The sequence below is a fragment of the Oxyura jamaicensis genome, chromosome 19 (assembly GCF_011077185.1).
Source record: "Oxyura jamaicensis isolate SHBP4307 breed ruddy duck chromosome 19, BPBGC_Ojam_1.0, whole genome shotgun sequence".
NCBI classification, from domain to species: Eukaryota; Metazoa; Chordata; class Aves; order Anseriformes; family Anatidae; genus Oxyura; species Oxyura jamaicensis.
The window spans coordinates 3,515,345-3,537,386 of record NC_048911.1 but is presented as its reverse complement, the minus strand read 5'-3'; the positions used below and the strand labels follow the sequence as shown (position 1 = coordinate 3,537,386).

Here is a 22,042-nt window from a genome sequence, read left to right as displayed (position 1 = left end):
AAAAAAATCCTATGTATGAATGCTGTTGTCGAATAACTTTCCCTGGAGAAGGGTGGGGCACAGGAGAGGACAAAAATACCTTTGAGCAAGAACTGGAATGCTAGGAGGGTATGCACTTGGAAGGATGAAGTGACATCAGTCATTTGGCTCATTCCCGGCATTGAACGATTCTTTGACTCCTGTACATGCAGAGTTTAACATTTTCAAGAAGGCCTGCGAAGTAAAGGTGGCCTGCCAGTTGATGTGCTCTTGTGTGCGAGCTGCCTTCGGGGACTTGTAAAATTCAGGAGCAGAGGTGGGGGTTATACCCAGGCCCTTGAAATAACAGACATCTACTTTAATTACAATATATGACTAAAGCACTTTTTAATCAACTCTATGACCTCTTAGTCCATGAGGGAATTCTATTTACAAATCACAGTTCGTACCACAGCAATCTACTCTTACCTGCTAGAACTGAGCTGCAGGGCTGAAATCTTGCATCAGTACTTCTGAGTTTGGCTGCCCATAGATAACATATCTTGTTAAATATGTTAACAGGAAGGTAAAGAAGCAGAGGCTTGAGTACTTGTTTAAAAGTAATCTGGTGGCAGTTAAGAGGTTGTGGTTTCCAGGCAGTTTTGCTCACAAGATTTGACAGTTTTCATTGATCTTCACATGGTAAATAAGCTCTTCCATTTAGTTGTCTGCTAGAATTGAGACTTCGATTCATTAAAAATAGTGATCATGCAGGCTTTTGTCCCTCTAATCTGTTACCCTGTCCCAAGCTGCTCACATCAGTGCCTTGGCATTCTCCAGTACCTGGTCAGGCCAGTTGTTCAGTTGTCTGGAGGGGATCATGTTTTAATGGTGCTCAGCGTGAACATCAGTTTGAGCTGAAATTGTGGTTCAGACCAGGTCTTGTAATAGCTGTGGTTTGTACTAAATCCTCTAGTAGTTAACAACTGAAGTTCCTGTAACACAGTATTTCTGTGTGTTGATAATCACCTCCCAGGAGAACAGATACTGTCAATTGCTGTGTTTTAATTCTGCCAAATTCCCAGGCCTAAGACAGACCTTTAGCAGGTATTTGTTGTTCTGAATGAGGTCACAGACTTTAACTCTGAGACCATTCAGAAAACTCTAGATATGTTCAACAGTCATTGAGAAACAGCTATAAAACCCCCAGTGCTGCTGTTAGGTTAGACCTTGGTCTGTACTGACTTGAAGTCCCATCAGTAAATAGTGAGGAGGCTGATTGCACCGTAGCCACGAGGGCTGTGGGAGAGCATGCATTTAGCTTTAAACTAGCTGTCTCAAGAGTGCTTTTCAGTTGGCTGCGGCTGTGCAGGACATGGCATTACATTTAAAATCCACTGTAGGAGCAGAGGAGGTACCTCTTGCTCTCTTGCTAACCTCACCCTGAGCTCCATTCTGCTGCAGATCAGCTTCTAGAGGCAGGGCAGACAATTTCTCAGAATGCATTTTCTTAAGTGGTGGCTCCATCTCGGAATAACATTTTGATTTACACTATAATAATGGCAAAACTAAAGCTGCATGAGAACACACTTATGTATTGAGATCATTCAATGTCATCAAAGTATGGTTATTCTAAATAATATCTTTAACTGTTTTTACTTTCAGAAATACAATGCAAAAATGTAGGCTGGGTGTGATGGTAGGTCTGCAGCCTTGGAATGACAGAGAGATGAAAATGGGTTTTTGTCTCAGAAGCATTCATGCATCCATGAAGTGCCCGATCCATGGATCTTCCCTCCGATTATTGCTTTTGTGGCTTGCTTCCACACTTCTTGACAATTCTTCTAACCTTTTCCACAGCTATTGAATGGTTATTGAGATAGAATCTCTGTCAGCTATTTATCACAAATAGAAACAATCACTTTTGGAGAAGCTTGTCTGTCACTGTCACCGCTAAAAAACATTAATTTGTAAATCCATGGTTATTTACATCTCAGCTGATCTCTGCAAAACTGTCCTGGAACCATGGTCCAATCAAAATAGCTCCTCTGAATTACAGTAATATTTCTCTGGCTGATTTTGCCACCATTGGCTGAGGAGAACTGTAGCCATTAGCATTCTGAAAAACCCAATATTAATTAATTTGAATGTTGTATATTCTGCAACTGTTAACAGTTTCAAAAAGAAACACAACAGTTTTGATTGCGATAGTCAGTAAACTGATGCTTGTAAGCCTGTATAGATAGTGGAAGATCATGAATTTTATCTACAGTGATAAGAAATTTAAATCTCTGTGTATCTAAGTTTGTGGTAATGGTTTACATGTAAACTGGAAAGCTAAATGTGCTGCTGTTCTTGCAAGCCCTCTTCTTGAAATGAATCTTTGAGTTGGCAAATGAGTAGAATCCCAAAGAATAAATAGTGTACTTTGCTGTCATTCAGTGTTTGACTCTATTGCAGGGATCCTGTTGGATATACAGCAATACTTTAATCTCAGCGATGGGAAGGCAGGTCTACTGCACACAGGTAATAAAATCTCTTAAATTCTGATAGCTTGCTTTGCCTAGTGTCTATATGGTCTGTTCCTAAAATACAGTCTATAACTTATCTTTTTTAGTTCCTACTTGTGTGTGGTATTACTCTTGTGGGCAGGCAGACTAAAATGTGAAACTGAAAGTCTTTGGTTCAAGAAAGACTAGACTTAAGTTCTTCAAGAATCTCACAGCATGTTTTAAAGAATTTCTCAGTTAAGAAATATAGAACTTGAGCAATTCGTGCCTGTTTTATTTTACATATATATATATAAATACATTTATGTTGTTCTTTTTCTAAATGCCTAATGTTTCTTCAAACTCAGCCTGCCTTCAATCTTTACACTAAAAAATAATTTGAGTTTGTCTGAGGGCTGAGGAGAACCATAAGAGTAATTTGACCAATATTGTACTTGTGCCTTCTTGGATTTCTAGTCTTCATCTTGTGTTACATGCTGGCTGCCCCCTTCTTTGGATACCTCGGTGACCAGTACAACAGGAAAATCATCCTTGGAGCTGGTATTTTCTTCTGGTCTGCTGTAACATTAGGAACCTCATTCATCAGTGAATCGGTATGTTAGTTTTTTTGAGGGTACTAATAAATCATCTGCATATATCTGCAGGATTTGATAGAGTCCTCCTCTGATCACATTTGGAAAAGCTGTCAGTGAGCACTCGCTCCCCAAGCCTGGGCTAAATGGACTTTGTGCTGGAATGCTTTATAGGATGGTAAAGTCCAGCCGAGACAATGGAGCACCTACACATTACTGGTGCAATTGATGGGATCTTATTTCTCTCCCGCATTCTATGAATTATGACATTAGGGTGTAATGCATTTTCCAGCAAGCCCGGACAATCTATTGACCATATCCTGAAATTCCGTCGGTGTGTCACTGTAAGAAAGAAACAGCAGTGGGATGTTGAGGGAAGCAGGTATGAACAGAGGGGCTATAGACATATGCAAAAAGCAGCTGAGTTCTTATCTCCTATGCTACATTTGACCCACTAAAATACACCTCTTTAGTAGTAAGCTTTCTTTCTTGAATGGACTTTTTTGGACTATAATATATCTTTTGTCTGCAGTATCACTGGATATTCTTTCTTTCCCGAGGACTAGTTGGCATTGGCACAGCCAGTTATTCCACAGTCGCACCTACCATCATTGCAGACCAATTTGATGAGGAAAAAAGGACCACATTGTTATCTATCTTCTATATCTGCATTCCAGTGGGAAGGTTGGTTTTCTTGCTGGTAATTGACTTGCCTTTTGAAATTCTGTGTGACCAGGCCTGTAATTCAATATACCCTCAACCTTGATGAAAGAGGTGTTTACATATATCTGCATTGGCTCTTGCAAAAGGATTTGTCACTTAATAGCATCTTTAAATAGCACTGATTAGGTTTAGTTCTATATTTACTTTGAAGGAAAAATTGCTTTTTTTTTCTCAAATTTAAGGGAGAATCTAAGCTCTGAAGACAGATAGGCTTTGTATAAACCGTCAAATCAATTCTAAAAGAAATGTGTGTTTGAGAGTAGGGTTTTTAAATTTATTTGTTTATTTGAGAACAAGCTTTAAGATATTTATTTACTTGACAAATTTTTGAGATCCCTCCATTAAACATCTTCCAAGGAAGAACTGGCATTTTCCTTTCCTCTTTTAGTTAAAGTGGCGTGTGTGAAGGAGTGGTGGAAAAGAGCTTTGTAAATGGTTCATATTCTTTATTAGAGCAGGCAGTCAAGGTTGAGCCCTGAAGCCAGATTAAAGGAATTCCTGCAGGGTGTATTTCACATGGCTAGCACAGAAAGGAGCAAATAATAAAGTGCTTTGTAGGCTGTCTAATCTAGGTTTGCAGTGTCATCCTACAGAACATACATTCCAAGTGAAATCTGGGACATTATTACTACTGTCTAAAGCCTGCTCTGATGTTAGACTCTCTTTTTGATACCCATGGGCAAGTAGACTAGCAGAGACCATGTGGGTTGTTTCTGCTTACCTATTTTGAAAACTATGACAGAACACTTCCCTGTGCTCTCCTTAGCTGGTGAGACATGTCATTTCAGCAAGCAAGAGTTCATTAGTGCCTACTGATAATCCCTTTCTGTTGCTTACAGTGGTCTTGGTTATGTCCTAGCATCCAGCATGGCAAATGTCACAGGTGATTGGCACTGGGCATTCCGGGTGAGTTATTCACTTTCACTCATGGGGCTGAGCCCTTCACTGTAAAAATCATAATTTTGGCTGGGGTTTGGATTACTCGTGTTCATTCTGTAGAGTTGAGTGGTGGAGGAGCTTTCTATTCTCTGACTGGTCATGAACTGGGTGTTTAAGAGAACTCTTCCTGCAAGACAAATGGAATACTTATGCCTACCTCCTGCAGAATGAAAGCAGGCATATGTGAAATTGTACAGAAGCCAGGGCAGCTGTTGTTCCTCATACCTGAGGACACACTTGGAACAGTTGTCAGTGCACCAAGACATCCTCAAACGGAGGAAACTGAAGGTAAAGTAATCTTTGTACTGGTAGCACCGGTATAATTCTTCAGGAAAATATAGAGAAGGTAGCCAGATTATTTTTTTTATTTATTTTCTGAGATGCTGTTAGGAATAACTTCTATTACTTGAGGTTTCAAGAAAAAAACACTTCTGTTTTGGTCATGTCATCATGATGTCTCCCCATATTGAGCACCTAGTGCTTTGGAAATACTTTACCAGATCCTCCTAACTTATCTATAAAGTTAAGTACCAATTACAGGAATATGTGAGGAAGAATGTTTACTGGTATGACAGTCTTTTATGGCTGCATCATTTGTGGTCAGAGTACTCAAATATAGTTTTCTTCATGTTTTCCTCCAAATCACAGAATCATAGAATCATTAAGGTTGGAAAAGCCCTCCAGGATCCTCTGGTCCAACCACCCCCTACCACTACTATCACCCACTAAATCATGTCCCTCAGCACCACGTCCAACCTTCCCTTAAACACCCCAGGGACGGTGACTCCACCACCTCCGTGGGCAACCCGTCCCAATGCCTAATGACTGCTTCTCAGAAGAAATTTCTCCTAATTTCCAACCTGAAACTCCTCTGGCACAACTTGAGAGCCATTCCCTCTTGTCCTATCACTAGTTGTCTGTGAGAAAAGGCTGATCCTCAGCTCCCCACAGCTTCCTTTCAGGTAGTTGTGGAGAGCATAAGGTCCTGAGCCTCCTCTTCTCCAGACTAAACAATCCCAAGCAATCATTTATCTGTGTGATGGGGAGAGGGAATCTATTGTCCTTCCTCCAAAGTCACCATAAATTACCAAAATCCACTCTTCTTCTTTATAACTATGACTTACAGACAGAAAGTCACATTAACTTCTGAGCGTAGCTGTAATTCACCAATATGTAATTCTAGCATTGAATTTAAATTTCTGTGGAGTTTTCGCTGTAAGAAAAAAGGTATCCAGGACCTAACCAGCTTTGCGTCTACAGGTAACTCCTTGCCTGGGAGGTATAGCACTGGTTCTTCTGATTAAACTGGTCCCTCACAATATCCAGAGAAGGACAGAAGCACACAGAGCATTGAGCATCTCTGGCACAATACGAGTAGCAGCTGAAAAACCTGGTGTACAGAGATCTGCCAAGACTACTTGGTGGCAAGATGTCATATCACTTGGCAAGAAGTAAGTGATTTAACAACAAAGGTTTCTTCCATTGAAAAATGACCATTCCACTATTAGAAATATGACCTTCAAATTCTGCTCAGCTCCTCTGTACTACATGCTGTATGCAAGATGGTTGACACCATTAATAAAAGCTTTCTTCCACTCATTTACAGAAATAGTATGTAAGAGATTAAAATTTGCTTTTTTTTCTACTATCCTGCCATTCTGAGGAGGGGGAGGAAGGAAAAGTTACGATGGCAGTGTGCTCCTGTTTAAATCCAATTCTACTTTTTTACTAAGTTTCCCCTTCTCTCTTGCTTTAACATGGAGGGTAGGCTAGATAGGTAAAAGTGCACATTTTGCAGGTGTAACTTTATCTGTAATTTTTAGTGCTCAAGGAAGGTTATCAGCATGTCTCAGGCAGTCTTTATATGGTATTGGAGAGCCTGCTGTGCTTCTGATAAAAGAGGTCAGATTCTGCAAGACCCCAATACGGTTTAAAAAGTAATTGTACATGTGTTTCAGCCAGCTAACCGGGGTCTGGCAGATGACCTCTTGCTTGTAACCACACAAAAATTAAAGTCCACACCATCTGACCTGCAGGACGAACGCTGATTGCAGCCAGGTTACCCCGTAGTTAGTGAAAACACTCCTAGGGTCAGGGAGTAAAAGATGGATCTGGTTTGAGAACAGCAGGTGCCGCTGTGCACCTGCGCCAGACCTGCTCAACACTGTGCCTGCAGGCTGCTTTCCCAGGAGTCCCGATTAAATGCCTTTAGTTAAAGACATGCACCTTTTGCTTCCCTGGGAGATTTTTTTGGAGTGTTCCTCTTCTGGAGGAGCCAGCATTTTCTAATTGGTGATTAGATTTGCATCCAATTTGCATCTGGAACAGCAAGTACATTAGAAATCCTGTTTGTTGGATCACAATTTGAAGGCAGTAGCAGTCTGAGGTGAATCAAAGAGGAACCTTCCTGACATTTCAGCAGCCAGACTAATGTCAAAGTTGTTTTTCCTGTGACAATGTTCCTTATAACCTCCAGCAATGTTGTAAAAATAGAGTTTAATTTTCTTTTCCTTTTGGTACTGATTCCCAAAGCATAAGGACATACTCTTTAAAGCCAGGTGGTTCCACACTTAATTAAGTGCAAGAGCCATTTATCTTTAAAAGATGAAGAATTAGATTCATTTCCTAACAAATCTTCTTGCCCAGTGGTCAGCTGGTCATTTGCAGCGCTGTGAAGTCTTTAAGACTTCAAGACTCCTCATTGACCTCAAAGGAGACTTTCTATAAACTATTAGCTAGAAGAGGACCAGTAAAAAGTTGATTTTCTACTACAATAGGGCAGTAAGGTTGACATGGTTTGGACAATTTAAAAATGTTTCTTTTATCTGCTAGCTTTCTGTGCAAACTGAAAGTCATTTTACTCAAGTAGAGTTAAGCAGTGCTTGAACTACTGCATCTTAACAGTTTGAAAGACCCAGAAGTTACTCTCATTTATATTGGTTACACAAGCAGCTGAAAACTGTCCTAAGGCATTTAGAATTGCACATAGAACCCTCTCATTTAGCTACTAAGCCACTAAATTGTTGCCCACTCTCTGTTGTTGTAGTTCTGCTAACAAAAGGTCACAACAATTGCTTTAGCAGAAGTTGACAATAAAATCTGCAAGAGACCATGACTGGGATTTAACATGAAATCAATGGTCATACTCTTCACTCTAACTAGTATTTTGCTGTCAATGTTCATAGATAAAGTGTCATCAAAATGCCTATTTTCAAGTGAGTGCATTTTGATTATAAGATATCTGAGTGGACTGTTTTGTTATTGCTTGAAATTCTGGATAGTGCACATAGGCACATCCTCACATCCCATTCTTTCAAATCTCTCTTGTTTCTTTTGACTTTCAGTTGCAGTTTTGTCTGGTCCTCACTGGGTTTGACTGCCATGGCCTTCGTTACTGGAGCGCTGGGAATGTGGGTACCGATGTTTCTTTACAGGGCTCAGGTTGTCCAGGGCACTGTATCACCATGCCTCAAAAAATCATGCAGTTCATCTAACAGGTGAGGTGTGCACAACTGTGGAAATATACATGGAAACACTACAGTGCTAAATGACAATTTGTTTCCAAAGACAGAAGGTAGGATGTGACTGTGAATACTTTTTGTGAAGGCAAATGGGTGTGAGTGTCAGGCTAAATTGTTTCCAGGTATGCTGAGACACTCCTATTTATTTGTTTGTTTATAATCATGCAGTTAACTGGAAAGATGTTGCCAGACCTATTTAAGTAAAGGGGAAATAAGCAGTAACAGGAACATTTACAGGGAAAAAAAAACAAACAGCTGTAGAAAGGAGATTTCAGTTGACTATTGACTCCGTACCCCAAGTAACTTAAATACATATTTAAGCATGTTTAAATTCTACATTTCTGTAACTTTGCTATTACCTTCCTGATAGTCTGGTTTTAAAACTACTCTCATGTTGGCTAGATGATTGTGAGTCCCAGCATGAAGCAAGCTTGATGAATTTGATCTAGTATCGTATTGCATCAAAACAGGATAATTTGTGAGGAACTGCCAGCAGAGCTCAACTTACAGAGACTGTCCAGACCATTAGAGATTCATGCAAAAATGTCAAAGGTTGGGTTGGCAAGATGAATTTACAACAGGAGAGGAATCTGAAGTAAGCATAATACAACTTGGTGGATATCTCTTTTGCCCAGCTTGGAAGAGAATTCTTTTCCTTACAATGTGTTGTCCAGAACAGAAAAAGATATTCAGTGTTGCCCTTGAGTCTTCATGGCTGCCCGTAACAACAGTGAGCACTAGTGTACTTTTCACCTATCACCTATGTACTGACTTCCTACCAGTAGCCTCCGTGGAAGTGTCCCTACGTTTCTCCAGGAAGTATCCAGATCTGGTTTCAGTCCCTATCTTCATGATGGATTTCCAAGAACTGCATGCTTACAATCTTCTCTTTCCACATAGACAAGTAAAGGCAAAAACAGTAACCAAAAACTGTTAAGATTTTTTTTTCCCCCAAGGGGATAACCAAGTCAACTCCAAAGTTGTTTCTGAGTTGTAGCCTAGCCAGATGGCTAGCCTGACTGGAGACAACCGCTGCAGCAAGGCCTTAAATGTACACATTTTTCCCTTCCTGGTTCATTTTCAATACAGACTTGAGCCCAGTCTGAGAGGAAACGTCCAGTTTTGAGCTAGTGGAAGGTATATTGAAAAGTTATCCACAGGTACTTCAGTGGGAAATGCAGTTGTCCTTCTGTGGATACCACCACTGGCACATTATTCAATAGTGAATAATGGTGAGGAAGTGAGTGAATTAGGAGTTTGGCTCAGGGTAGGCAGAGAGGGGAAGCTAAATCTTCAGATACAGTTAAAATACTTCAATTTTAACGCTGATGATGTTAATCTTATGCTTTCTAATCCACCTTCTCAATTATTATTCCACAGTAGTGTTAGAGCAGACATGGTCTCCAGGGAAGTAAAAGGGAGCACCTGATAGTTTAACCTCATGTACTGCATCTTACAGGATGCTTTAAAAATAACCATGGCATAAGCTAGTGCCAGAGGCAGCGTAAGGCTGATTTTAGACTGTTATTCCAGGGAGATAGAAAGAAAAATAATCTAAACAGTTATGCCAGCCCTGTAGCTGACAATGCTGGGAGAACTTAGATGCACATTCCCAGACCTGCCCAGGGATACTTTCAGGACACTGTCCCCATTCAGCAACTGTAGGCTTTTATTAAGGATAGGGCCGTGTCACTTGGACTCCCCGGAAACACAAATTCAAATAACACCACAGCTGACTCAGGTCTCAATCCTTTCAAGGTAGATAAATAGGCACTATGAAATTTTTATTCTGGTCTTTGTGCAGACACCTTCAAACAGATCAGAGAGGTATGTGAGCTTTCTCAAACCCTAAAAGATCCTACAGAGTCCTTTCCCTGGGATTAGGCTTCACTGCTTCCCTTCTCCCTGTCAATTGAACTGTACTCTGATTTAGTTTTGGCTGTTCCCTTTTCTTTCAGGTGTAGGTTTATTTCTACTGAAGCGTATAACACACGAGTTTTCTAAACACAATTCCATGAATGCTTAGATAAAGTAATGTCACCTTGGAACTTGCCTCTCCTGGACAAATCTGTAAATTACTTCTCCTGTCTGTTCCATCTATATTGTCACTAACAAGCTATAGTGAGTGACAGATCAGAATCCTGAAAAACTTACAGAGTATAGCTGTGCTTAAGATTTGTTATCTAGTATAGCAGTATTGTTTTTTCTTGTAGAATTACTGAATTTTTCCTAATCAGCCAGAAGGAGATAAAAAAGAGGAATCACAGAATCACAGCATCATAGAATAAATATCTCAGGTTGGAAGGAACCCATTGAATCCAACTCCTGGCTCCACACAGGACTACCTAAAATTTAAACCGTATGTCTGAGAGCTTTGTCCAAATGCTTCTTGAACTCTGGCAGGCTCGGTTCTTTGACCATTTCCCTCGGGAGCCTGTTCCAGTGCCCAACCACCTCTGGGTGCAGAACCTTTCCCTAACACCCAGCCCGACCCTCCCCCGTCCCAGCTCCATGCCGTTCCCTCGGGTCCTGTCGCTGTCCCCAGAGAGCAGAGCTCAGCGCCTGCCCCTCCGCTCCCCTCGTGAGGGAGCTGCAGGCTGCTATGAGGCCTCCCCTCGGCCTGCTCTGCTCTGGGCTGAATAAACCCAGGGACCTCAGCCGCTCTTCATATGTTGTGCCCTCTAGACCCTTCACCATCTTTGTTGCCCTCCTTTGGACACTCTCTAATAGTTTTATGTCTGTCTTAGATTGTAGTGCCCCAAACTGCACACAGTACTCGAGGTGAGGCTCCAGCAGCGCAGAGCAGAGTGAGACAATCGCTTTCCTCAGCTGGCTAGTAGTGCTGCGTTTGATGCACACCAGGATGTGGTTGGCCCTTTCTCACTCATATTCAACTTGCCATCGACCAAAACCACCAGATCCCTTTTGGGGGGGGCTATTCTCCAGCCTTTCATCCCCCAGTCTGTGTGTATATCATATCCAGGATTACCCCGTCCCAGGTGCAGGTTGTGGCTTCTTCTCCTGTTAAATTTCATATGGCTGGTGATTGCCCAGCTCTCTAATTTATCAAGATTTTTCTGCAGGGCTTCTCTACTCTCAAGAAGTCAACAGCTCCTCCTAATTTAGTATCGTCTGCAAACCTAGTATGCATTCAAGTCTGGCTTCCAGACCATTTATAAAAACATTGAAGAGAACTGGCCCTAAAATGGAGCCCTGGGGAACCCCACTAGTGACTGGCTGCCAGCCTGATGTAATCCCATTTACTTTTTGAACCTGAGCTGTCAGCCAGTTGTTCACCCATCATATCATGTACTCATCAAGGTGTATGCTGGACATTTTGTCTAGAAGGATAGTGTCAGAGACAGTATCAAAAGCCTTGCTAAAATCCAAAAATCACATCTGCTGGCTTCCCTTGGTCAACTAGCTGGGTAACATTGCCCTGAAAGAAAATTTAGATAATTAAGCAGGACTTTCCCCGTGTGAACCTGTGTTGGTTATGACCAGTGACTGCATTGTCTTTCAAGTGTTTTTCAATAGCTCCCAGAATAATAATTTTACTAGGCATTGAGACAGATGCACTGTAAATTAAAGGAACAGATCATACCCTAACTGGTTACTTTGCTTTGCATTCAGAAAAAGCTTAGGGCAGGGTACAAAACTTTCCACATAGCACTCTGAAATATTTAGAAGCACTTGTGCTCAGAACACTATGCTCCTGTCACCATTTGCCTCAGGGGAGTTATGATGCATTAAACAATCAGTGGCACCACTAGTCTTGTTTCAAGAGACTTGCTTTGTCATTAGGATCTCATTTGGGACAGAGAGAAAAGCATATATGGAAGTCCCTCAGGAATCTGAATCTTCTATGCCATTTGAACACATACTTTTAGTAACTTGCTGTTCCTGCAGAACACGTTTGCATTTGCAGATGCACAAAGCTGGGTGGCACTTGAAATTCTGCATTCAGAAAATACGACATGGACCTCCTATTGGTTAACTATTCTTTGAACAGTTTTGGGTAGTGGTAGCTGTTTCCCATAATCAGAGAAGTGAGTTATCTCAGCTGTGCTAACCGGAGGGCTGTATTTTAGATGTGTATAATTCTATGTGATAGGATCTCTTCCAGGACAGCAGATTGTGATACAGAGCTATTCCATCTGTGTTTTAGGGATGACTGAGTAAATTTGTTCCTAGGCTAACTGACGTGACTGTGTCTCCTCTGCATCACTGGATGTCCAAAGCAGATTGTACTCAGAAGAGTCCTCCTTGAGGCTGGTTGTCTAACACCTGCTCTGTAAATGGGAGAATATCTGTTCTGCAAGATAGAGCCTCAGTTGCAGGGGCATAGCTGCATTGAGGCATTAGGACTAAATCCATTTGGAAGGAATGGGAAGGTTAGATCAAGTAAAGTAAAATCCAAGTTGCCCATTAAAAATTTCTCTGAAACTGAAGGTATAAGCTAACAATGGAACACCCAACACCCACCTTTTCCCAGAGTATGATTTTACTGCGCTCAGCTGTCTCCTGTGCTTTGTCAACAGCCTAATATTTGGAGGCATCACCATTGGGACAGGAATCTTGGGTGTCATTGCTGGGGCAGAAGCTGCAAGAAGATTAAGGAAGATAAACAACAGAGCTGATCCTCTGATCTGTGCCACAAGCATGTTTGTTTCTGCTCTGTTCTTATTCATAGCGCTGATGATGGCCCAGAGGAACATCACTTCCACTTTTGTAAGTGCCAATCTGTCTATCACTAGCAAAATGTCTTCTGGGACCCTGGGGAGACAGGGAAGGGGGAAGAGGAGGAGAAGGATAGCTGTTGCTGGATTCCTGCAGTCATCTAGGCCATTAAGAAGGTTCAGCAAATGAGACAAAGTGGCCCACTAGCTAGGCAATGTGCATGTTGCTCTAGTATTACCTGCAGTGTCAGTCTGTCTTGTGAGGGCCCCAGTGTGCATTACTTGTCCCAGTAAAGAAGGCAGTCAGTCAGAGCATGATAAACTGGAACTCAGGACCTATGGAATCTGCCCGGACTAGAGAAGAGGAGAAGAGTAAGCCTATGTAGCTAGCTGCATGGAGCTGGACTGCCCATATGCAGAAGTGTAATTAAAGGAAGTCTTGATCTTATGTTAATTTTTAATGCTGTGACTAATTTAGAATTCTTGTTTCTTTTTGCTCCTTGAATACTTACAGATTGGTGTACTTGGGACTGTACAATACGCACAGTTCTTGCTAACAATAACTTAGCCATCACCTTCAGTGCCCCAAGTCACTAGCTAATCTTCAATGTCAAACTTCTGGCAATGCAACCTGAAGTATAAATAACATAAAGTCTCAGTAAAGGGAAAAACAGAAACTTCCTTAGGAATGAAGAATAGTTCCAAAAACTCCCTGGGAGAGAGAACTGAATGTAAACCTTATTTTAACTATAATCTGGTAACAGCTAGGGAAAGACTCCAAGCTTTTTTTCTGTGAATCCATAGCCACCATTACCATGATTAACATAAATAAGAGGATCCAAGTAAAGTTAATTACAGTAATCAACAGTTCTCTGCAAAAGGGTATTTTTGCAGCTTTTTTTGCTTCTAAGAATAACACTTGTTCAAAGAGGTTTTCCTTTTGGCACTCCTCAGGAATTCCTGTGGAAAAACACCTTTAAACCAAAGCTAAAAACAAACGGATTTGCACGTCTGTGTGTATGTACACAAAGAAAAATGTGAAATTAAAGATTATTTCTGGGTTCATGAGCAGCTATCTCAGTGCCAAAAGAATGAGCCATTTTCTTTTTCTTCATCTCAGGTTCCCACACAGTCCTGCTCTGCAGGACTGTGTTCTTCAGTTCTCTTTTGTCATTAAAAGTGTAGCACACAACCACAGCTATGTTTGATTCGCCAGTCTATACCAGACAAGTGAATCGATGTATCAGTTTTGAATTACCCTTTTCCAAAATATACCTTGTATTAGAACTGATAAAATTTGTTTAAAACATTTCTGTCCTTACAAACAGCATTCTGTTTTCATGCCGTTATCTGGGAGGAAGTTCTGAACTGGGATGTGGATAACTGTATTCTTTAAGTTTCTTCCCATGGGCAGAGGAGTTGGTCTTATAAACAAAGGCTTTACCACTTTATCTTCTGTTTGATGTGCTTGATTCAGGTGTTCCCACATGTAATGTCAGCAATGCGCAGTGGTAATAAATTGTACATCATCTAAGCACCTGTTTCTTCTAATATTCTTACCACCGTGACTGTTTAACTGTTGCCTTTTCTGGCAGCAGCCATGCCTCTCCTTGCTTTCTAAACAAGATCTGACACTAGTCATACTGGTGTGAGAATTGGAGTGGCGTGCCAGCTGGTGCATCTAATGTGAAGGTCCCACTGAAACAAATCTTCCATTTGTGTAGGACACTAGCAGGAAAATGGCTTTCCAGTCCCTGTCTGCTCAGGCACACTGATGTCAGCAGACCTGTCTCCATCACTTCACTTCAGTGTGGAAACTACTGAAGCAAAAAACATACATGTTTGCAATTGTAGTAGGTTTTATATGGTGCTTGCCACTGTCTTGAGTGAAAAGGAATGAGTGGGTTTCATCAGCTATGGACAAAGCTGGAAGAAATGTTTCAAAGCACAAGAATTCTCAAGTTAATCTGTAAACATGGCAGGATTTCCAGGGTCTCTGTTGGGGTAGATAAACTGAAATGTCATGAGATTTCTCTGTTCTTTCTGGACACACAGTTCTTGATTTCAAAAGCTATCTTTGAAAAGATAGAAAAATAATCTGACTTTATCATATAAGAGGAGTCTCTGTCTAAATCTGTTCCTCTCTCCAAAAGAAAACGAAAGACATGCTCTCTGCAGGGCAGCAGGTGCTTTGGAAAGTCATGACTGAACCCTGCAGCTGGGAAAGTTGGCCTGTATTTAGTGATGGGGGAACTTTGATTTAAATGGACTTCCCTTTAATGGTAATGCTGTCTCAGGATGCTGTCTTGCCCTGACAATTGCCTTTGAAGGAGGCATTCTGCAGCTCTTGTTTATGATACACCTGCATGCTGCGTGTTTTTTTCCAAAAAAAAAAAAAAACAACAAACCAAAACAAAAACCACAAAAAAATAGAAATGGATCACATATGGTCCAGCCATGCTGACTCCCTTTCTGTCTAGACGTGCAACTTTTTAAAAGCAAATAGTGTGTTTGACATTGATTACAATCTAATTCTCTTTTAGCTTTAGGTATAAATGTAAACAGTCAGCTACAAAACAAAATCTCCTTAAAATATGGGACATTATTCTGGTTGCATCCTTTGAAGACCAACTTCAAGTATTCAGTCTGCTAAAAAGTTGCGGATCCTGGGAAAGGTGACAGCAATAAAATGTAGTGTTTCTGGATGCACAGCAGATTAGAAAGGCCATGTCACAAACACAATTGCAGATTCAATGGAAACATTTTCTATATTAGTTTCAAATAAGAACTTGAGACAGTGGGAGGAATATTGAGACATGGTAGAAACTGAAGGATACGCTTTAAATAGAGCATTGCTATTGCTTTCCTGCCGTCATCAGCCCTTCTCCCTTGCCAAGTACAGTACTTCCAAGACATCTTTACTTGTTTTAGAGAAACGTACATATAGCTGTCTCATATTTACAGATTGCAGTTGTTCTGCAGTTGGATGGGTGAGTACACCAGCTATTCAACCATATTGGATTTATTCTGCATGAGAAAGTACAAATTTGATATTGATTTTAGAAAGAATACTTTATTATAGTTTGCAGAATGGTTTATTGTTTTCCAGAACTGTCTGGCTTAATTTTTTTCTGGTGCCCTACAACTGCAATCCACACAAGACATTAGTAAAGAAAAGAAAAGCTGACAAAGCTGTGTCTCAAACATTAATGAAATTCTGTTTAAAATTCCTCTTTGGAGTATCACATTTTCTTATCATGGATAACTTTTCATTAATTTCCATTCCTTTGAACTCTGGGTTGAGAGCATAATTTGTTTCCTAAAGATGAATTTTACATTCTTTTCTCACATTAGGCATGTTTCTCATACTAGGCTCCTGTTCTTAGGCACCTGAAGAGATGAAATAACTTGAAAAATCTTGAAGAAAAAGGAAAACCTAAAACAACACTTTAAAAGCACTGAACATGTGAGGGAGATATATCAATCCCTCATTTGGTGTGTGAAAGCAGGTAGTCATATATTCCATTGATGGTATCTAGGAACAGTTTGGGAGACTTCAGAACCTTCTGCTCTAACCATTGTATTTACATCTAGTTGTATCTAAAGTATCAGCCAGGATTTTAATAAATCTTTGTTCTTTGTTTCCTTCTTGGCTCACTTTAACCTGCTGTATCTCTTGTTAGCTGTGGCATGACCAACAGAATTTACTAAGCTCATGCTGTTACCGCTGTATAGCAGGGTACTACTGCACTTCTGCATTTGTCTCTAATTTCCCTTTGAGTACTGCTTTCACCACTTCATAGGTGGTGATTCTAAGTTAGCAATGGCAAATTTAAAGTTTATTTGTATAGAATAAAGAAAAAAGAAAGGGAAGTCCTTAATGAATTTGGATCTTCCAAGAGAGATCAGAGAGTGTTAGCCTGAGATACGACGCTGAAGGGCTAGTACTTTGTGGTGATTTGCAAGGTTTGACCTTGTTGGTCCTTATTGCCAGGCTGCTTGGCAATAAGCTGAACTGTGTGGTATTGCTAACTGTGTTACCAACACATTTCACTTGGTGTTTGTCCCAAAGTTCTCTAATAAAAGGCTGTGTCTCTTGCTCTCCAGCCAAGACTGGCACGTAGAATCACTTCTGTAGTCAATAGGCTGTTATTGCTGCAGTCATGGACGTGGAGACTGACTGCGTTCTGCCTCTTGCAAGGGCAAGGTCCACCAAAGTCAAATCAGTGGAAAGACTTTGATAGTGGGATGCACAAACCCAAGAACTAAGGCATAGTCAAGGAGTATGTGAAACTGGTGATACCTGTTAAAAAAATAATGACAAGTAATTATATATGGAGGAATAGATTCAGCTGCAAATTAGAAAAACTGTATAAAGCATTTGGAAGGAAAAGATGTCTGGATAAAGGTCTGTGCTCCGTACCTCTGCTCTTCAAAGAACTTTTTCCCCAGACTGGTTTGGAGGAGAAAACACAGGCAAGACATGCAGAGGAAGTAGGTGTATAAGAGGAAGATGCAGTGATTCAGATGGATGTCTGGTTCTTCTTGGGAGCATGAGAGCTACCCCTCTGAAAACATCTGATAGCTTGCACTGTGCCTTTCTTTCATCAAACAGACAGAATATCGAGGCCCACCCAGTCAAGATGCTAGCACTTGTTATTATAATGGACTTTATTTTCTAGGTGCCATCTGACTTTGTGGCCTGTGTCACTAAGCAGATTCTGACTTCTAGAACTACTCCAGCTTTATAGTGTAGCTTTAATATTTTCTTCAAGTATTGATTAGTCTGTACAGCCCGCTGAAATCCATGCTCAGGGCTGGCTGAAAGGGTTAATCTCCTATATGACCACAGGTGTAAGAACTGTTGGGGGCCCTACCTCTTTTTCCTGATGGCTGCATCTCCATCTGTGGTGAATTATGGAATTCCCACAGGACACCAAGATTTGAGGCTGTCTGACTCTAGGAGTCCATTTCATTTCGGAACTGTCCTCTCTGAAGGAGCCTTTAACAGAACTTGTCCTGGCACAGATATGTTCTGTTGGTTTCATTTGGAAACCTATGGAAAGGGAAATCTTTGAGCAAGTTTTAAATTTGTGCTGGAGGTTTCCCTTCACAGGCTTTTGTCTCCCTCTTCTTGAGTTCAGCAGTTCATTCCAGTTTATTTGTGAGGGTGATATGTTTCCTCTTTTGGCCCTTCTGCTGAGGATACGTGAACCAAAGCAACTCACATACCTTCCCTAGTTCCTTTCCTCTTATTTAAGAGGAAGATAGTGTTTGTAAGTATAGGCAGAGGAGATGTTTAATTTATAATGAGATGGGTATGGACAGCAACTCACAGAGATGAGCATAGTTGATAACCCTGCCTTCATCTTCACACTAAAGAATAGCAGTGTAGTGTGTATAATCACTGCTTTCTTCTTTTTTCTTTTTCTTTTTTTTTTTTTTTCAGATTTTTATTGCATTTGGAGAACTATTTTTATCTGCAAACTGGGCTGTTGTGACAGACATACTGCTGGTAAGTGCTTGTGAAACTATTTGCTTATTTCTGGGTTTTCAGCTTTTCACAACAATATTGTTCATGTGCAACTTGGTGGCCAGGAGGACCAAATTTCTCCTTCCAGGAACAGATGAGTGAAACCTAACTAAGGATACCCTTCCTGGTACCCTGTTAATATTAGGGATTTTGACCGTGTGCTGTAGCGTAGTGCTGTGCAGAGATACCACTAACAATATGGGTGTAGTAGTGCAGCAGTCCAAGCTCACTGTAAGCCCAGAAAGGAGATGTACTGGATGCAGTTCATGCACATGTAACTGTCTAGTGCTTCTGGAACCCACACTAGTCTGGACTGTGTGTACAGCTCTGTGTTGTTGGATATCTGCCGGAAAATGGTCTACACCAGAAAAAGAACCACTTTCTGTCTATATTCATGGATTTTGTATTTGTGCTCCAAAGCTTTGTAAAGATGAGCCAAATGAGGGAAAGCCAATATTCTACAAACTGAAGTTAGTGAATCTGTTAGAATTCTTCATTCTGTGAGCTATTCACAAGTTCCCTCAGTGCAGAATACAGTGCAGATAAATTCCAGCACTTACAAGGCAAATCAATAAATGATGCTACGCTGCCAAAGCACTGGCAAAGCAGTGATGCTTATGATACTCTTAGGGGTTCCAGGAGTGCCACCACAAGCCCAAAGAATAGCAGTGCCTATTTCATTTCAGTTATGTCATCAGCAACTTTCTTTAGAAAGGAGTGATGTGAAAAGCACACATCTTGTGGCACAATTTGTCTTGGTATCAACAAGCAGCTAGCTTTTTCTATTAATTTTTGTAAAGGCTTTAAGAATTAACACTTTTTTAATATCCTTGAGGTTTTACTCAAGGAAGAATTTGGCAATCCTTGTTTTATGCTGTAGCTCCACAGGCACTAATCAATGTCTGTGTAAAATGTGGGACAGATATTGTTATGCTAGAGAGATTTTCTACCATCACTGAACTACACAGATTATCGCAGTCTTATGAAGTAGTTTATGTGACTTGCTGGGGAAAGTCATAGTACAAACAAGCTGAATATAGTTTACCAGTCAAACCAGCAAGGAAATAGTCTACCTTGTTCGTGTCTGGAATCTGACGGCAGAAAGCTGATTTAAGTACCACAGCCAGAGCTATTAGAATGACGGAAAATCCTTTCATTGCTTCCCATGGGCATAAGATAGGATATTTAAATTGGCACTATCCTCTTCTACAAAGAATAAAGCACTGTATTGCAATGAAACAGACTTCCTACTTTTTAGAATCTTCTTCTGTGGGGTGACCCTGCTGCAGAACAGTGAGCGTGACCAGAACCCGAACACTGAAAGCAGGATGAAAGAGAGCTGAGGGAGGTGTGGTACTGGCAAAATACTGATGCAGTTAGTACTAATAGAAGGCAAAGTAGAGAAATTGTTTAAAGCCCTGAGGACAGATGAGAGAAGGCACTAAGGTAAAGGCAAAGCAGAAAAGAACTCTCTGAAGTTCCCACCTTCAGGCTAATCATGGAAAACCGGTAGCTGAAGAGATCCTGAGCAAGATTCACATGAACATCTCCTGTTTTATTTAATAGTTTCTCATTTCAAGGGAGTTCAAATCTATTTGCAGATTGCTAAAGGAAACTCCACTGTCATCTTTTATATGAGAACCACAGTGAATGCATTAACAATGCATAGTGATGCCCAATAACATGTCACAAGAATTTAGGAAAGTAAAGAAAACTTGCAGCCCAGGGCTCATGATGAAAATGGTTGTCCACGAGGCTGCCATCGTTTCTTGCTGCCACAGGAACTGAAAATGTACTACTGAGGTTACTGTCACTATAGTCTTAGTTACTCAGAATAGACAACTTGCTTGGTATTCCTAACAGCTGCCTAAAAATGAGTGGAAAAAAACCACCTGTGCAGAGATAAAAGTATCTCTATGACAGTCTTTGGCGTAAAAGAAGGATGTGGAAGTATATAGCCAAACACTGAGCCCCTGCTAATGGCAAAAGGGACTAGCTGTGAAGCACTATAGAGTCTGCTTCAGCTGACTTGACCTTGCCTTGAGCCTGTTTATCTTCAAACTTCATAGCTTGAAGAATCTTTCTTTACATTCTGACTGAGATGAAGGAATGAAACAACTCGTATTTCTTGGTTCTTCAACAAAGGACTGTTGTTGACTGTTGTGTTATGGTCTCAGGTTACTCTTTCATGGTACTGCTCTCTAGATGTCAGTTTTCTGCAGTCTGGAATTTTAAGAATAAATAAAAATTGCAGTCAGCATTAGTGAATTGGTTGCCTGCTGAAAAGCTCAGCCTGCTGCAAGAGGGTTTTGTTTCTTCTTTGACTCTCAAGGAATGGTCAGAAACAATTATCCTTTGAGACAAGAGGTATAGCCTTGAAGCAGTGAACAGGTACAGCAAAACTATCGCTGCTTCAAAATGATTTTTTTATTAGTTTCTCTTGCAGATTATTTTGAAATCATTTTTTTTTTGTTTTTTTTTTTTTTTTTTTTTTCCCAAGAGAACAACGCACTATTACAATTAGTATTATTACAATTAGTATTCTTCTGACATCACTTGAGCCTCCATTGAAAGATTTTCTTAAAGTCTCTCAATTTACTTTTCTTGGAACTCCTACATTTGTGTTTTAATTCTTTCCTCTGTCATTGTTAAAGAGGAAGATGACACTGCTCAGTTAGATACTGTTGATACAGGATGGGAAGTAAGGCACAAGTCAGTACTGTCAGCTCCTTCTTTAGCTTCCTTTCTGAACCCAACCTGCAACATGTGCAAGGAGCTGTGTTTGCATTCAGTTCAGTCACTTCAATCTCCGCTTGCTTAGGGAATGCTGCATCATATTCCAGCCCACACAAAATCTATTTGGAGTGTCATTGCCGTATCCTTCATCCATGTAAACTCTGAAGAGGATGAAGTTCTTGTCTCCAATGTCAGGAAAACACTTCTTTTGTATTTATTTTAGAAAGCTTTGGTTTTAGGTGCAAGCAATACTGCATCAACCAGCAACAAGCGGGAAGATGAAAAGTTTGGCAGAGCAGAGCTCGGTAGTGGTGTGCTCCCCCTGAGAGCAGACATACAGCGTACTACCATGAATGTGCTTTGGGTTGGATCTGTTGAATTCTAAATGTTACAAATTGTTTTGTTAGGAAAATGATGGAGTTTAGATGAATTTGTGGATGTCTGCTCATTCAGTGGCAATCTTATCTGAGAGTTTTGTTTCATCCTGCTGAAAATCCATGGGTTCAGCGTATCACTGCTACTGCGTTGACTTAAGGATGCCGTCGATAACAACAGAAACTTCTCTTTTTGCATTGTTTCCTGTGCGAGCTGGTAGACTTTCTGATATCGTGGCTGGGTTTGCTAACGCATGTTCTTATTCTGTCATGAAAATGACTTTTCGTTCTCCCTATATGGCACTGCTAGGCAGAACGGAGCTAGGAATTTATTTATCCTGCAGCCTGTGGAGACAAAGGCAAAGGAAGACGCTGACTGAATGATAAGGACTTTCTTCCTTTGTGGCTAATACATCAGGATGCATTGCATGTAGCAAGCTTTGTGCCCCTTATTCAGCTGTAAACATAAGGTATCTACCGGCTGACTGCAATCAGAA

General features: G+C 40.7%; 1 protein-coding gene across 6 annotated transcripts in view; it reads left to right on the top strand.

The window, feature by feature from the left end:
- LOC118176235 (protein spinster homolog 3-like) overlaps positions 1-22,042 on the top strand; it is a 41,603-nt gene that overhangs the window by 15,030 nt on the left and 4,531 nt on the right. For 5 of the 6 annotated variants that reach the window (XM_035343101.1, XM_035343104.1, XM_035343103.1 and 2 more), the window contains 8 exons: positions 2,419-2,484; positions 2,925-3,061; positions 3,573-3,724; positions 4,603-4,669; positions 5,963-6,153; positions 8,047-8,199; positions 12,765-12,954; positions 18,352-18,417. In XM_035343101.1, the coding sequence (XP_035198992.1) occupies positions 2,419-2,484; positions 2,925-3,061; positions 3,573-3,724; positions 4,603-4,669; positions 5,963-6,153; positions 8,047-8,199; positions 12,765-12,954; positions 18,352-18,417 (1,022 nt within the window). Of the gene's footprint in view, positions 1-1,623; positions 1,771-2,418; positions 2,485-2,924; positions 3,062-3,572; positions 3,725-4,602; positions 4,670-5,962; positions 6,154-8,046; positions 8,200-12,764; positions 12,955-18,351; positions 18,418-22,042 lie in introns of all 6 variants that reach the window. The other variant, XM_035343105.1, reaches the window with a different exon arrangement.